At 36.1% G+C, this 16,521-nt stretch overlaps 1 protein-coding gene across 2 annotated transcripts in view; it reads left to right on the forward strand.

Annotated features, from left to right (window-relative positions):
- The window catches only part of UGGT1 (UDP-glucose glycoprotein glucosyltransferase 1), a 127,608-nt gene that overhangs the window by 45,809 nt on the left and 65,278 nt on the right, over window positions 1–16,521 (forward strand). For both annotated transcript variants that reach the window (XM_059166539.1, XM_059166540.1), the window contains exons 15-18: window positions 582–667; window positions 5,053–5,188; window positions 7,212–7,343; window positions 13,897–14,061. In XM_059166539.1, the coding sequence (XP_059022522.1) occupies window positions 582–667; window positions 5,053–5,188; window positions 7,212–7,343; window positions 13,897–14,061 (519 nt within the window). The remainder of the gene's footprint in view (window positions 1–581; window positions 668–5,052; window positions 5,189–7,211; window positions 7,344–13,896; window positions 14,062–16,521) is intronic.

A 16,521-nucleotide genomic window follows, 5' to 3' on the forward strand; every position in this document is an offset into this window, starting at 1 on the left:
GTTCTAAATGAAGTCTTAATATGGAGATGTTTAGAAATGAATACACAGAAAAGATAATCTCTGTTTTCTAAGGTAGAAGAGTTCATAAAACTTGGACTTTTTTAGGTGTAATAAAACTATTGGTGTTAGTAATCTGGAACACAGTTCCCATGTTATTAGCAGAACATCATGAGGAAATCACTTCACCTTTTAGTGTACCGCATTCTTTTGAACATTAAGGAGGGAAACTGCTGTTTGTATAACTCTTCTTTGGGGGGTTCAAGAGTTGCTAGAGGGGAGCCTTGGTGGCTCAGTTGTAAAGTGCCTGCCTTTGGCTCAGGTCATGATCCCGGGGTCCTACGATCCTGCATCGGGTTCCCTGCTTGGTGGGAAGCCTGCTTCTCCCTCTCCCACTCCCCCTGCTTGTGTTCCTTCTCTAGCTGTGTTTCTTTCTGTCAAATACATAAAATCTTAAAAAAAAAAAAGTTGTAGAAAAAGATTACCTTCAAGTAGTAAGAGTAACAACATTTTTTTTTTTATTGGTCCTGTGATATTTGAATAAATTTCATTTTATGTGTTCCCTTCCCCCTTCCCCTTTACAGGTTTTCATAGTTGATCCTGCTCATGAGACCACAGCAGAGTTGATGAACACAGCTGAGATGTTCCTCAGTAATCATATACCACTAAGGTAACACTGGTATTGATTGAATGATATATATCTAATTAGCTGAGGTTTTGTCATTTATAAATGCAAGTCTGGTACTACTGTATAATTAATATTTGGATCATTAATGGCAGTTTTATCTTTTGTTTAAGTATGAAGCACTATCTTTTGGGGTAGAAAATTTGATTCTCAATGAATAAAAGCTTACCACCATTGAATTATTAACAAATAGCCATGTAAAAATAGATTGTGGTCTCAGCTTGCTTCCCAGTAAAAGGGACTTTTCCCAGGTAAGTGTCCACATCACAAATCCCATTTCTTCTTTCACTGGAGATAAAGAGCTTTGCCAGTAGCTTTTTTAGACTGTCAAGGAGTAAATGTACATACAGCTTTTTTTTTTTTTTTTTAAGATTTTTATTTATTTGACAGATCATAAGTAGGCAGAGAGAGAGGGGGAAGCAGGCTCCCTGCTGAGCAGAGAGCCCAATACGGGCTTGATCCCAAGACCCTGAGATCATATCCTGAGCCAAAGGCAGAGGCTTAACCCACTGAGCTACCCAGGCATCCCTACATGCAGCTTTTTGTAGTCACAGGCACTCTTTGTCTTGTTTGCATTGCCAAATCTACCAACAACGTACTTGAACAGCTGGGTTTTTCATTGTGTTTTTTTTTTTTTTTTTTTAAGATTTTTTTATTTATTTGACAGAGAGAGATCACAAGTAGAGAGAGAGAGAAAGGAGCAAGCTCCCTGCCTAGCAGAGAGCCCGATGTGGGACTCGATCCCAGGATCCTGAGATCATGACCTGAGCCGAAGGCAGAGGCCCAACCCACTGAGCCACCCTGGCAGCCCTCATTGTGTTTTTTTTTAAGAACAATGTTTTAATGCTTTACAAATACATGCTAAGATATTTTCACTCACTTTAAAAAAGATTTTATTTGTTTATCTGAGAGAGAGAGTGAGAGAGATCACGAGCAAGGGGGAAGGGTAGAAGGAGAAGTAGACTCCCTGCTGAGCAGTGTGCCTGATGTGGAACTTGATCCCAGAACCCTGAGATCCTGACCTGAGCTGAAGGCAGATACCTAACCCACTGAGCTACCTAGGTGTCCATTTTCTCTTATATTCTGAATAATGTTGAATTCCTAGAAAACAGGAAAATAGAAAAGAAGTCTAGCTAACAAGTATTGTATGTTCTGTACCCTGGACTGATCTAAATGCTGTGGTTAGTATTAAAGCTGCATTTCTACCTTCTTGGAGAAAATACTGTGCATACTTTCAGACATTTTAAGGAAAATATATGATCCGATGCTAGGTTATGTCCTAGTCATAGTGCTTTAGAATTTCAGGAAAGCAAAAGATTATGAACTAACATATTTGGGAGTGACAAAGGCTTCATGGAACAGTTGGGTATTAGTTAAGCTTTGAAGAAAATAGAGGATTTTTATTGATGGAAAAGTAGAGATTTTGTTTAGTGAAATTTTTCATGTAAAACACGAATATCCCCTAGTTTGATGGAGGACTAATCTACAGGATTGCAGCCAGGGCTGTATTTTGATGAAAGGGGAAATAACACAGAAGTTGGCCCATGGTTCAGGATGGGCAGTAAGGAAATATTTTTTGAATTTCATTGAGGGACAAGAAGAGAAAATGTGGTTTTCACATTGTGAAGGTAGGTGAGAAGACATTTAACTCATACAGTTGAGAGGCATGTTGGCACACCTAGTTGGTGGAGAGACCCAAGGCAGACTGGCTATTGTTTTAGTCTTTCTTTCGCTTGATATGGTACACTAGGGTGTTTACAGGGGCTGAAGAAAGGAGGGAACAAATCTGGGAGATTCCCTAGTGGTACTTGGTGAGAGACTGGGCCTGAGAGAAACAGAAGTCTGAAGGGGCTTAGCTAACAGAAAAACTCTGATGCCTTTTCTAGAAACCGGAAATGTGGAAAGGGGAATTCCTTTGTGAGGAGATACTTAGCTCTTATTTTTGTCTTCATAAGAATAGCACTCAGGTCATTTCTGCCTGGAAACTGCTCATATGATTTCTATTATGTGTGATTTTAAAAAACACAAATTTTATCCATAAACAAATCCTCTTGCTACCACATCTACATAGAACATACTTTCCACATACCTCAGGAGAGCATGATGTTTGTTATGTATCTTTTTATATTTTCTTCTATTTTTAGGCTTTACCTCTTTATTTTTTTAATTAATAGACTTTGTATTTTTTAGAGCACTGTTAATTCACCCCTATTGATGCATTATTATTAACTAAAGTTCATAGTTTACATTAGGGTTCATTGTTTGCATTGTATAGTCTGTGGGTTTTGACAAATATGTAATGACATGTTTCCACCATCACACAATCCTACAGGATCATTTCACTCTCCTCCACGCCCCCCACCTGTGTGTCCTTCCCTTTCAACTGCTGTCAACCACTGGTTTTCGTACTGTCTCCATTGTTTTGCCCTTTCCAGACTCGTGATAGATATATCTATCTATCTATCTATCTATATATATAGGTATATATATATGTATATATATATTAGATTAGATATATATTAGATTGTCTTTTTTTTTCCATTTAGTAGTAGGCTTTTAAAATTTTATGTCTTTTTAGGCTTGATAGGCCATTTCATCACCAAATAATATTCCATAATATAGATGTACTCTAGTATTTGTTGTTGTTGTTTTTAAATCCAGTACCTATTGGTAAATATCTTAGTTGCTTCCAAGTTTGGACAATTATAAATAAAGTTACTGTAAACATCTGTGTGTAGATTTTTGTGTGGACATAAGTTTTCAGCTCATTTGGGTATATACCAAGGGGCACGATTGCTTTAGCTTATGGCGTAAGTGTTTTGTTTTGTAAGAAATTGCCATACTGTCTTCCAAGTGGTTCTAGTATTTTGGATTCTTACCAGCAATAAGTATGAGTTCCTGTTGCTCCATGTTCTCTCCAGAATTTGGTGTTGTCAGTGTTTTGGATTTTAGCCATTCTAATAGATGTGTAGTGGTTTTAATTTGAAATTCCTTAATTAAAAGATGTTGAACATCTTTTAAAAAAAAAAAATTTTTTTTTTTTTGGCTTATTTGCCAACTCTGTGCCTTGTTGCTGAGGTACCAGTTCAGACTTTTTGCCCATTTTAAACTTTTTTTGTTGAGTTTTAAGAGTTCTTTGTATATTTTGGATATCTGTCTTTATCATGTATGTGTTTCTCAGTTTTTCACAGGTTTTCTGCCAGTCTGTGGCTTGTTGTCATTCTCTTAATGGTGTCTTTCACAGAGCATAAGTCCCAATTTCAGTGAAGTTTAGCTCATGCTTTTTTTTTGGTCATGGATCATATTTTTGCTTGTTAGATCTAGTAAGTCACTGCCCAGCCCAAGATCACCTAAATTTTCTGTTTCCTTTCCTAGGAATTTTATAGTTCTGTGTTTTACATTCATGTTTATGATCCATTTTGAGTTAATTTTCGTGAGAGGTATAAGGTCTCTGCCTAGATTTGTTTTTTTACATTGTGGATATCCAGTTTCGTCACCATTTGTTAAAAAGACTGTCCATTCTCAGTTGAATTGGTTTTGCTCCAATATGTAGGCTAGTGACTTCTGTATTGGCCAGTGCAAGTTTTTTGCCCCTCCTCCCCCCCCTTTTTTGCCCAATTTGTAGATGTGTAATGGTATCTTTTTGTGGTTCGTTCTTTTAATTTAATTTAAATTTTTAAGTGTGATAAACATTAACCTTGGGGCGCCTGGGTGGCTCAGTGGTTAAATCCTCTGCCTTCAGCTCAGGTCATGATCTCAGGGTCCTGAGATTGAGCCCCACATCGGGCTCTCTGCTCAGAGGGGAACCTGCTTCTTCCCCTCTCTCTGCCTGCATCTCTGCCTACTTGTGATCTCTGCCTGTCAAATAAATAAATAAAATATTTAAAAAAAAATAAATAAACATTAACCTTGGTTGTAGCTTTTTGCCAACAGATAATAGTAAACATTTTTAGGTTTTCCATTTACATTATCTTGCTTATGTTAATTTCAAAATCTACCCTCCCCTTTTTATATATTTCCACATTCTGAAAATGTTTGCTTCCCCCAAATTTTGCTTAAAAACAACAAAATCTTCATCTAAAACTATAGCAAAACCCTTCATGTCAATAAAGGCCATGTGGAAACAGTGTGCTTTAACAGTTGAAAAGTCTAAGCCACTTTTGGGAACCTGTTTTTCTGTTCTGTAAGTGATGAATGCCTTTGCCAACTGTGTTAGAGTAGGGTGTGAACTGTGCTTTTCAGTAGAGGAAGTTTTCAGGAGAGGAGGTTACAATATGTGAGTGGGATACAGGGATGCCATTCTTTTTAACCAGTCGCATTTTTGAGAAAAGTTTCTATTTTTTCTTTTTGCCCTTCCCTCTCTCCCCTAGAATTGGTTTAATCTTTGTGGTTAATGACTCTGAAGATGTTGATGGGATGCAAGATGCTGGAGTGGCTATTCTGAGAGCATATAATTATGTTGCTCAAGAAGTGGATAATTATCATGCCTTCCAAACTCTGATACATGTATGTTTTCAATCAAAATGGCGAATAATTTTCTTAATTTAACTTACTCTAAGAAACAGTATGAGTTAAGGGGATTTTATATTTCTGTAAAGAGAAAAAGCTTGATGAATTATTCTCTTAACCTTTATGTTTTATATTTAAAGAGTTGCTTTTACTGATTTACTGATGTTATTAGTAAATTGCTGTGATTTCAGCTACTATTCCTTAGTCCTACTAATGTACGTTAGCCTTCTCCCTTTTGATGACTTGAAATCACGAATTAATTTTTTTTTTTGTAAATGTGATGTGCTCTGCTTGTTTAAAAAAATGTTTGCTTTTTTTCCTTTTAAGGTGTGTATGATATTTTCATTTAATTAATATTCAAATAATAAATTCTTACTGTTTTCCCCATATTTTTTACCTTGGGAACTGAAATTCCCTGAGTTTTATATATACTTAAGATACTTTCTCAAGTTCAAACAAGGGACTCTCTTGTTTTCTTTTTTCTATTTTTGAATATAAAAAATTTATAAATAACAGCTCTTTTTCTTATTAAAATGGGGGCATTTTAAAAGTTAAAATGTTCATTTATTTGGCTAGCAGCTATTAAAGACTTAACATTTGCCAGACCTGGTACTAACTGCAAAGGATACAAAGAAGAGTAAGACTTCACCCCAGTCCTCAAAGACCTTACAGTCTAGTGGGGGACATGTCTTGTGCGTGCGGATGGTTAATGCAATGTGGGAAGCACAGTCAACTGTGGCAGCACTAGGACCTCACTCCATTATTGTGGAGTGGGATGTTATCCCAGCTGAGTGTAGGAGGAAAAATAGGAGTCATTTGAACAATTGCTGCAAATCAGAAGTAGTGATTCCCTTTGTCCATATGTTTGAGCAGAGCTGAGAGGGGAACGTAGTTATTGAGGCCATCTGTCCAGGCAGTGAGTGTCCAGTTTGCAGAGGTTAAACTCCAGGTAAAAACATCATTCTGATGTTTTTATGTTTATCCATTATTCTGATGGATGTATGCAGACGGGTCTGATGGAGGGTAAAGACAGTATCAGGGTTAGTGGTTGCTGAGCTGTTGCTGGGATCTCTGTGAGAGATGATGGTGAAAGATGGTTAGCAATAGGGCTTAGAGAAAGAAATAAGTTCAGGAAAAGATGCTGAGGATGCATTTTAAAGTCTATTTTTTAAAGTTGTTCCCTCACCCCCACAGCTGTGTATATGAATATACACATACTCATATGTATATGAGTTTTCATTTTTTCAAACTTCTTTTTGTGATAGCAAAAACATTGTTCATTGTAAAAATCCTTATAATAATATTAAAGTGTATGGATTTAAAATTTCTCTCTTTCCCTTAACTAATCCTGCTTCTTAAAGGCAGTCACTAATAGAAGGTTGTCTTATAACCTTCTAGGTATTCAACTTTATATAGACACAGTTGTATTGTTACTTTTTTATATCTGCTTTTTATTTATTTATTTTTATTTATTTTTTATTTATTTGACAGAGAGAGTGAGAGATGGAATACAAGCAGGGGGAGTGGGAGAGGGAGAAGCAGGCTTCCTGCTGAGCAGGAAGCCAGATGTGGGGCTCGATCCCAGAACCCTGGGATCATGACGTGAGCTGAAGGCAGATGCTTGATGGGTAACAACCCAGGTGCCTCTATATCTGCTTTTTAAAAAACAATGATTTTGCCATACATATTTTGTAACTTTCTGCCCCTAAATACAATGGCCATGAATTCTAATTTCAAAGAGTATGTAAAGGTATTCAGATTTTTAAAAAATTGACAGATTTTTGCATTTGGGACTTAATGTGAGTATGAACTGATTGGGTCATTTTAAGAATATGTAGTTTCTCATATAAGAAAGTGTCTTATGGAATTATATGAAAAAGGGAGGATTGCTAACATGTTCCATTTCACCTTTCAAGAAAAATAGCCATGTTTTCCCTCTACATTCAGAGATCTTTTGTAATAAACATTCTGAAATCTGGATTTAAAAGTGTGTTTGTTTGCCTGATTTTTCTTTCTTCAGATATATAATAAAGTAAGGACTGGAGAAAAAGTAAAAGTTGAGCATGTGGTCAGTGTCCTAGAGAAGAAGTATCCATATGTTGAAGTGAATAGCATTTTGGGGATTGACTCTGCTTATGATCAGAATCGGAAGGTAAGAAATTCTTTGGCACTTCTCATTGGACTACAATACTATGCTTTCCTTATCTCCCTTTTTTGGGGAGTTGATTAGAAAGGGTAGTGGTGGTTAAAGTATTTAGGTACATAGCATTTAACAATTTAAAAACCAGGTTACTTTTCTGTGTTTGTGAATGTAGTTATATTCAGTTTTGTAATGATATTACTGATTTTTAGCTGGCATATTAACTATTAAATTGAAAACAAATTTCTTCTACACAGTGCAGTGGTTGTACTTGTGTGGTGTATGTTCCACATAAAAACCATTAGAAATGTGTGATGTATGCTTGCCAGGATATGACTTACCATACTGATGTTGTTTAGGCTAAAGAAAAAAATACAGTAAGGGGTACCTGGGTGGCTCAGTGGGTTAAAGACTCTGCCCTGGGCTCAGGTCCTCACTCCTTTATTGGGCTCTCTGCTCAGTGGGGAGCCTGCTTCCTCCTCTGTCTCTCTGCCTGCCTCTCTGCTGACTTGTATTCTCTGTCAAATAAATAAATAAAAGTCTTGAAAAAAAAATTACAGTAAGAAATGTAATAAGCAGAATGGCAAAGTGTGGTAGTAAGGATGTAGGGAAATATTTACAATTTTTATTTAAAGATAATACTATTAAATACAGTAAAAGGACCTTTATCTGTTATAAGCAAGAACAAAGTAGTCATTTGAATATAAATGGTCAGGCAAGGAATCTAAATACATTTCTGAGACATTTTAATTTAAAACAAAAGTATATTTATGATTTTTTTTTTTAACTTTTAAGTGAAGGAAATGTTTCTTCATTGTTCAGTCTCGTTAGGTTGTATGTTTTTAGAAATGTATCCATTTCTTCTCGGTTACCCATTTTTTGGTGTATAAATTGTTCATTGTTCATATAAATCTCATGATTCTTTGCGTTTCTGCGGTGTCAGTTGTAATGTCTCCTGTTTTTAAAATTTTTTAATTTTTAAATTTTTTGTTATGTTATGTTAGTCACCATACAGTACATCATAGTTTTTGATGTAGTGTTCCAAGATTTCAGTGTTTATGCATAACACCCAGTGGTCCATGCAATACATGCCCTGCTTAATACCCATCACCGGGCTAACCCATCCCCCCATGCACCTCCACTCTAAAACTCTAGTTTGTTTCTCAGAGTCCACAGTCTCTCATAGTTAATCTCCCCCTTTGATTTCCTCTCTTTCATCCTCCCCTTCCTTTTCCTAATGTCCTCCATGCTATTCCTTATGTTCCACAAGTAAGTGAAACCATGTGATAATTGACTTTCTCTGCTTGACTTCTTTCAGTCAGCATAATCTCCTCCAGTCCCATCCATGCTGATGCAAAATTTGGGTATTCATCCTTTCTGATGGCTGAGTAATATTCCATTGTATATATGGACCACATCTTCTTTATCCATTTGTCTGTTGAAGGGCATCTCAGCTCTTTCCACCATTTGACTATTGTGGACATTGCTGCTATGAACATTGGGGTGCATATGGCCCTTCTTTTCACTACATCTGTATCTTTGCAGTAAATACCCAGTAGTGCAATCACTGGGTCATAGGGTAGCTCTATTTTTAATTTTTTGAGGAACGTCCGCGCTGTTTTCCAAAGTGGCTGCACCAACTTGCATTCCCACCAACAGTGTGAGAGGGTTCCCCTTTCTCCACATCCTCTCCAACACTTGTTATTTCTTGTCTTGTTAATTTTAGCTATTCTAACTGGTGTAAGGTGGCATTTTTTTATTTGAATTTCCATGATGGCTAATGATGAACACTTTTTCATTGTCTGTTAGCCATTTGTTTGTCTTCTTTGGAGAAGTGTCTGCTCATGTCTTATGCCCATTTTTTGACTCAATTATTTGTTTTTGGGTATTGAGTTTGAGAAGTTCTTTATAGATCTTGGATATTAGCCCTTTGTCTCTAATGTCATTTGCAAATATCTTCTCCCATTTCATGGGTTGCCTCTTCATTTTGTTGACTGTTTTCTTTGCTGTGCAGAAGCTTTTAATCTTGATGAAGTCCCAAAAGTTCATTTTCACTTTTGTTTCCTTTGCCTTTGAAGATGTGTCTTTAAAGAAGTTGCTGTGGCAGATGTCGAAGAGGTTACTGCCTATATTCTCTAGGATTTTGATGGATTCCTGTCTCACATTGAGGTCTTTCATCCATTTTGAGTTTATTTTTGTGTATGATGTAAGAGAATGGTTGAGTTTCATTCTTCTGTATATAGCTGTCCAGTTTTCCCAGCACCATTTATTGAAGAGACTGTCTTTTTTCCTTTGGATATTTTTTCCTACTTTGTTGAAGATTATTTCACCATAGAGTTGAAGGTCCATATCTCGCTCTGTTCCACTGGTCTGTGTGTCTGTTTTTATGCCAGTACTGTGCTGTCTTGGTGATTACAGCTTTGTAATAAAGTTTGAAATCCAGCAACGTGATGCCCTCAGCTTTGTTTTTCTTTTTCAACATTTCCTTGGCAAATTCGGGTTTCATACAAATTTTAGGATTGTTTGCTGCAGCACTTTGAAAAATGCTGATGGTATTTTGATCAGGATGGTGTTGAAAGTATAGATTGCTCTGGGCAGCATAGACATTTTAACGATATTTATTCTTCTGATCCATGAACATGGAATGTTTTTCGATCTTTTTGTGTCTTCTTCAATTTCTTTCATGAGTGTTTTGTAGTTCCTTAAGTATAGATCCTTTACCTCTTTGGTTAGGTTTATTCCAAAGGATCTTACAGTTTTTGGTGCTATAGTAAATGGAATCAGTTCTGTAATATCCCTCTCTGCAGTTTCATTGCTAGTGTATAAGAAGGCAACTAATTTCTGTGCTTTAATTTTGTATCCTGCCATATTACTGAATTGCTGTATGAGTTTTAGTAATTTGGGAGGGGAGTCTTTTGGGTGTTCCACATAAAGTGTCATGTCATCTGCGAAAAGAGAAAGTTTGACTTCTTCTTTGCCAATTTGAATACCTTTTATTTCCTTTTGTCTGATTGCTGTTGCTAGGACTTACAGTACTATGTTGAACAATAGTGGGGAGAGTTGGTATCCTTGTCATATTCCTGATCTTAAGGGAAAGGCTCTCAGCTTTTCACCATTGAGAATGATATTTACTGTGGGCTTTTCATAGTTGGCTTTTGGTAAGGTGAAATTTAGGAATGTTCCCTCTATCCCTACACTCTGAAGAGTATTAATCAGGAAAGGTGCTGTATTTTGTCAAATGCTTTTTCTGCATCAATTGAGAGGAGAGGATCATATTGTTCGTGTCTCTTCTTTTGTGTGTTCTATCACATTGAATGATTTGTGAATGTTGAACCACCCTGGCATCCCAGGGATAAATCCTACCTGGTTATTACAGATAATCTTTTTAATGTACTGTTGGATCCTGTTAGCTAGGATCTCTTTGAGAATCTTGGCATCCATATTCGTCAGGGATATCGGTCTGAAATCTCCTTTTTGATGGGGTCTTTGCCTGGTTTGGGGATCAACGTGATGCTAGCCTCATAGAAAGAGCCTGAAAGCTTTCCTTCTGTTTCTGTTTTTTGAAACAGCTTCAGGAGAAAGGTATTAATTCTTCTTTGAATGTTTGGTAGAATTCCCCAGGGAATCCATCAGGTCCTGAACTCTTGTTTTTTGAGAGGTTTTTGATCACTACTTCAATCTCATTACTAGTTACTGGTCTATTCAGGTTGTCAGTTTCTTCTTATTTCAGTCTTGGAAGTTTATAGATTTCCAGGAAGGCATCCATTTCTTCTAGGTTGGTTAACTTACTGGCATATAGCTGTTGATAATAATTTCTGATGATTGTTTCTATTTCCTTGATGTTAGTTTTGATCTCTCCCCTTTCATTTATAATTTTACTTATTTATTTTTAAAAAATTTTATTTATTTATTTGACAGAGAGAGGTCACAAGTAGGCAGAGAGGCAGGCAGAGAGAGGGGGAGAAGCAGGCTCCTCACCAAGCAGGGAGCCTGATGTGGGGCTTGATCCCAGGACCTTGGGATCATGACCTGAGCAGAGGCTTTAATCCACTGAGTCACCCACACGCCCCTCATTCATAAGTTTATTAATTTGGTTCCTTTCTCTTTTCTTTTGGATTAGTCTAGACAGTAGTTTATCAATCTTATTAATTCTTGCAAAGAACCAGCTTCTAGTTTCATTGATGTGTTCTACTGTATCTCTGGTTTCTTATTCATTGATCTCTGCTCTAATTTAATTATTTCCCTTCTTGTGTGTGAGGTAGGCTTAATCTCTTGTTGATTGTCCAGTTCTTTAAGATGTAAAGAGAGTTTGTATGCTTGGTATTTTTCAGTTTTTTTGAGTGAGGCTTGGGTGGCTATGTATTTCCCTCTTAGGACTGCTTTTGCCATATCCCGCAGGTTTTGGACTGATGTGTTTTCGTTCTCAGTGGTTTCCATGAATCGTTAAGTTCTTCTTTGATTTCCTGCTTGACCCAAACATTATTTTTTTAAAGATTTTTATTTATTTTATCTGACAGAGAGAGCCAGAGAGCACAAGCTGAGGGAATGGTAGAGGGAGAGGGAGAAACAAGACTTTACAGTGAACAGAATTCTGTATCTTTTATTTGTAAATCTGAAGCTATGATATCCTCTGTGTATGATATTTGAAAGTTGTAATTATTCGTACTATGCTGTACAATTAAAGTAGAATTTTTAAACTGAAGAAAATGTAGTCTGATAGGTATATATTTATATTTTTCAAGCTAGTGTGATAATGATATTTAAGAGAAGTCCTGACTTACACACATAGACATTTTGCTTTTGGCATGTTAACTCTTGTGTCCTTATTAATTTCAGTTATCATATGTGAGTAGGTCATTCATAAGACCTTGCCTATAATTATTAAGGTTTTTAATTTGCTTACAGCTAACATTTTTAGTTATCATTGAAGAAATTCTCATGTAATTTTTAAGTTTAGCTTTTTGGTAATTAGGCTGCATTCTATTAATTGGTCTGGTAAGATATTTACAGTTTGTAAGAAAGAAAAGTATATATAATCATAACATCTCCCTCCCACTCCTCATTTTCACTCAGTTGCCATTTCCAGAGAAAACCAGTTTTATTTCTTACTGTCACTTAGGAGTTACAATGTGGGTTTTGTTTTGTTTTATTGGGGGGGATAATTTTTAAAACTCAAGTGTATTAAAATTGAGTTTTTAATGAATGTCTTTGAAATAGTTAAAACATCAAAGAACAAAATTAACATGGTAAGAATTTTAGAAGTGCAAATTTTAAAAGTGTAAACTATGATATGTAGAAATGACAGAAATCAACATAGAAGGTCTTTCTGCCTGTGCCATGTCTTTGTCCATCTGGTAAGTTTGTACCATTAGTTACTAGTGGGGCTAGATTGGATTAGAAATGAAGTAGTCTGTTGCTGTTGATGATTGTTAGTTACCCAATTGAACTACTTTTCTATTTATATATATATAAATATATATTCTGGTATTTTCAGAAAGTATTAGTTAAAAGATGTTCAACAAGAATGTTTTAAGGAATCCTTTTTACATCTTGGGTAGTAATGTAGATTTTACTCTGACAAATTAATCTTGGTTTGTGGTTGATGTCTGGGGCAATGTACCTTTATACTGACCACCAGAGAAGAGTATTCATCTTAGCTATATTTACCTTTTGGTTGGCCTGGCATTTCCCTGCTAAGGAACCTTTTTTGTCTTGGAGAAGGAAAAAGATGGGGCTTAGTATATTATAGAGCAATTTTGAAGCACTGTTTTACCACCAGCCTTGTTTTGTTTCCTAAAAGTGTAATTTCTATGTTAGTGATAGGGATCTTTTAAAATTAGATTGGGGTGTAAATATTTTATCTCAGACTATCTGCTCAGAAGCACTCATAATTGATGGCAGTCTGTCATTTTGCTGCCTATTATGGTAGCCTCTAGCCAGATGTGGCTTTTAAAATGAAAATTAATTAATTTCAAGTGCTCAGTAGTTACATGTGGTTAGTGGCTCCTGCATTGGACAGCAAGATAGAATATCTCCATGTTTGTTGAAAGGTCTGTTATATGTAATTAAAGTTTGGTAGCCTGGGCAGCTTAAAATTACCCTCATCCCCAAATCTGTTACTAATTTTGAAGCTTTTTCTGTTTTTTTTTTTAAAGATATTTTATTTATTTATTTGACAGAGAGATCACAAGTAGGCAGAGAGGCAGGCAGAGAGAAAGGGGGAAGCAGGCTCCCTGCTGAGCAGAGAGCCCGATGTGGGGCTTGATCCCAGGACCCTGAGATCATGACCTGAGCCGAAGGCAGAGGCTTAACCCACTGAGCCACCCAGGCGCCCCAAGGTTTTTCTGTTTTTACAAAAACTCAGTTATTAGTTTCAAATTACCCAGTAGGATATTAACTATGTCTCTTCTGATATTTCTTTAAAGGCATTTCTTCACTTATTTCTTGGTGACTGTATTTCTTTTAATTTTACTTTTCTTGTTAGCACATGTATGTATGAAAAATATACTTCGTTCCATTTGTCTCATGAAGGATTAAAAAATGTTTGTGGTTCCTTGTGTTTCAGGAAGCAAGAGGCTACTATGAGCAGACTGGGGTTGGTCCACTGCCTGTTATTCTGTTCAACGGAATGCCCTTTGAAAAGGAACAGTTAGATCCTGATGAATTAGAAACCATCACAATGCATAAAATCCTGGAGACCACAACCTTCTTCCAAAGAGCAGTGTACTTGGTGAGTGGTATTTCAAGAGTGATTTTGAAAGAGAATGGTTTGCTTATGTTTTTGTAGGCTTTGTAGGAAGCAATAATATTCTTTAAGTATTACTGTTTTTTAGACACCACTTGTAATTGGCTTGCAGATTCTCAGCAAGTTGTGCTAATAATGAAAATATCCATAAGAATTTCTGTGCATTGAATTTGAAATAGCTTAGTTTATTGTTGTCAAGATTAAATGTTTAAATGTTTATTTAAAAAATTCTAAAGGATTTAGCATTTTTAAGGGACATTTCTACTTATAAGGAATTTTGACTTAGGGAAGACTCTATTATTATATACAAATATTTCATATATATATAAATATATATAGTTACTGTTGAGACATAATTCACATGCTGTAAAACTCAGCCTTTTAAAGTGGACAGTTCAGTGTATTTCGTGTATACACAAAATTTATGCAAGTATAACCTCTGTCTAATGTTAGAACATTATCATCTCCCCTAAAATGCAACGCCCTGTAGCATTCACTCTGCATTTACTTCTACCCTAGACCCTGGGAACTACAAATCTATATTCTTTATCTCTGGATTTGCCTATTTAGGACACTTAATATACAATATGTGGTCTTATGTATCTGATTTCTTTCACTTAGTGTAATGTTTTCAAGGTTATTCTTGTAGGAGCATGTGTCAGCACTTCATATCTTCTTCTTCTTCTTCTTCTTTTTTTTTTTTTGTAAAGATTTAATTTATTTATTTAACAGAGAGAGAGAGAGAGAGAGGGAGATCACAAGTAGGCAGAGAGAGAGGGCGAAGCAGGCTCCCTGCTGAGCAGAGAGCCTGATGTGGGGCTTGATCCCAGAACCACTGGGATCATGACCTTAGCTGAAGGCAGAGGCTTAACCCACTGAGCCACCCAGGCGCCCCAGTACTTCATTTCTTTTAATGGCCAAATAATAGTTCCTTGAATGGATATACCACATTTTTAAAATCCATTCATCAGTTGATGCAAATTTAGGTTTCTACTTTGTGGCTGCTATGAGTAATGCTGCTATAAACAATCATGTACAAGTTTCTGTGTAGACATGTGTTCTCCTTTATCTTGTGTGTATACCTAGGAAGGATATTATTGCCTGTTCAGTAATTCTATTTTTAACAGGCTGTTTTCCAAAGTGGCTGTACCATTATACATTGCTACTTGCAGTGTATGCAGGTTCTACTTTCTCCACATTCTGCCAACACTTGATACTGTCTATCTTTTTGATTATAACCACATTCTGCCAACACTTGATACTGTCTTATCTTTTTGATTACTATCTCATTGTGGTTTTGACCTGCATTACTCAAACATGAATAATGTTGAGCATTGTTTCCTGTGCTTATTGACCATTTATATCTCTTTTTGAGAGTTGTCTATTAAAATTATTTGCCTGTGTTTAGTTGGGTTACTTGTTTTGTTATTGTGAGTTCTTTACGTATTCTCGGTACTAATCCCTTATATGTAGGGTTTGTCAGTATTTTTCTGATATCATGGCGTGTCTTTTTACTTTCTTGGTGGTCAGTCTTTTAAAGGACAGGTGCTTTATATTTTGATTAAGTCCAATTTACTTTTTTTCTTTTGTTGCTTGTGGTATTTTTACCATATGTACAAAATTATTGTTTAATTCTAGGTTATGAAGGTTTATATCTTTATATCTATGTTTGCTTCTGAGCATTTTATAGTTTTTTCTCTTTAACATTTAGTTCTTTGATGTATTTTCAGTTAGTTTTTGTATATCGTGTATGGTAGGAGTCCACATTTATTTTCTCATACCAGTTTGGCATGCCACTGAATGTCTTTTGGGATATTCAGTTGTCCCAGTACTATTTATTGAAAAGAATGCTCTTCTCCCATTAAAGCGTCATGGCATGCTTGTAAAAAATAAGTTGACCATTAATGTATAGGTTTATTTTTGGACTGCCCATTGTTTTCCTTTTGCCTATATATTTATTCTGACGTAAGTATCTCACAGTCTTGATTACTATTGTTATCGTGTGAGTTTTCCGACTTTGGGTTTTTCTTTCTCTCTTTTCTTTTTTTTTTAAAAGAATTTGTTTATTTATTTATTTGGCAGACAGAGATCACAAGCAGGCAAAGAGGCAGGCAGAGAGAGGAGGAAGCAAGCTCCCTGCTGAGCAGACTGATACGGGGCTCGATCCCAGGACCCCAGGATCATGACCTGAGCTGAAAGCAGAGGCTTTAACCCACTAAGCCACCCAGGCGCCCCTCTTTTTTCTTTTTTTAAAGATTGTTTGGCTGATCTGTGTCCCCTTCATTTTCATATGAATTTTAAGATTAATTTGTCAGTATCTGCAAAAAAGGACAACTGGCTTTCAGTAGAAATTGCACTCTATCTGTAGATTAATTTGGGGAGTATTGATATCTTAGCAATATTGAATTTTCTAACCCATGAAACCAGGATTTGTTTCCATTTATT

The sequence above is a fragment of the Mustela lutreola genome, chromosome 3, assembly GCF_030435805.1.
Source record: "Mustela lutreola isolate mMusLut2 chromosome 3, mMusLut2.pri, whole genome shotgun sequence".
NCBI classification, from domain to species: domain Eukaryota; kingdom Metazoa; phylum Chordata; class Mammalia; order Carnivora; family Mustelidae; genus Mustela; species Mustela lutreola.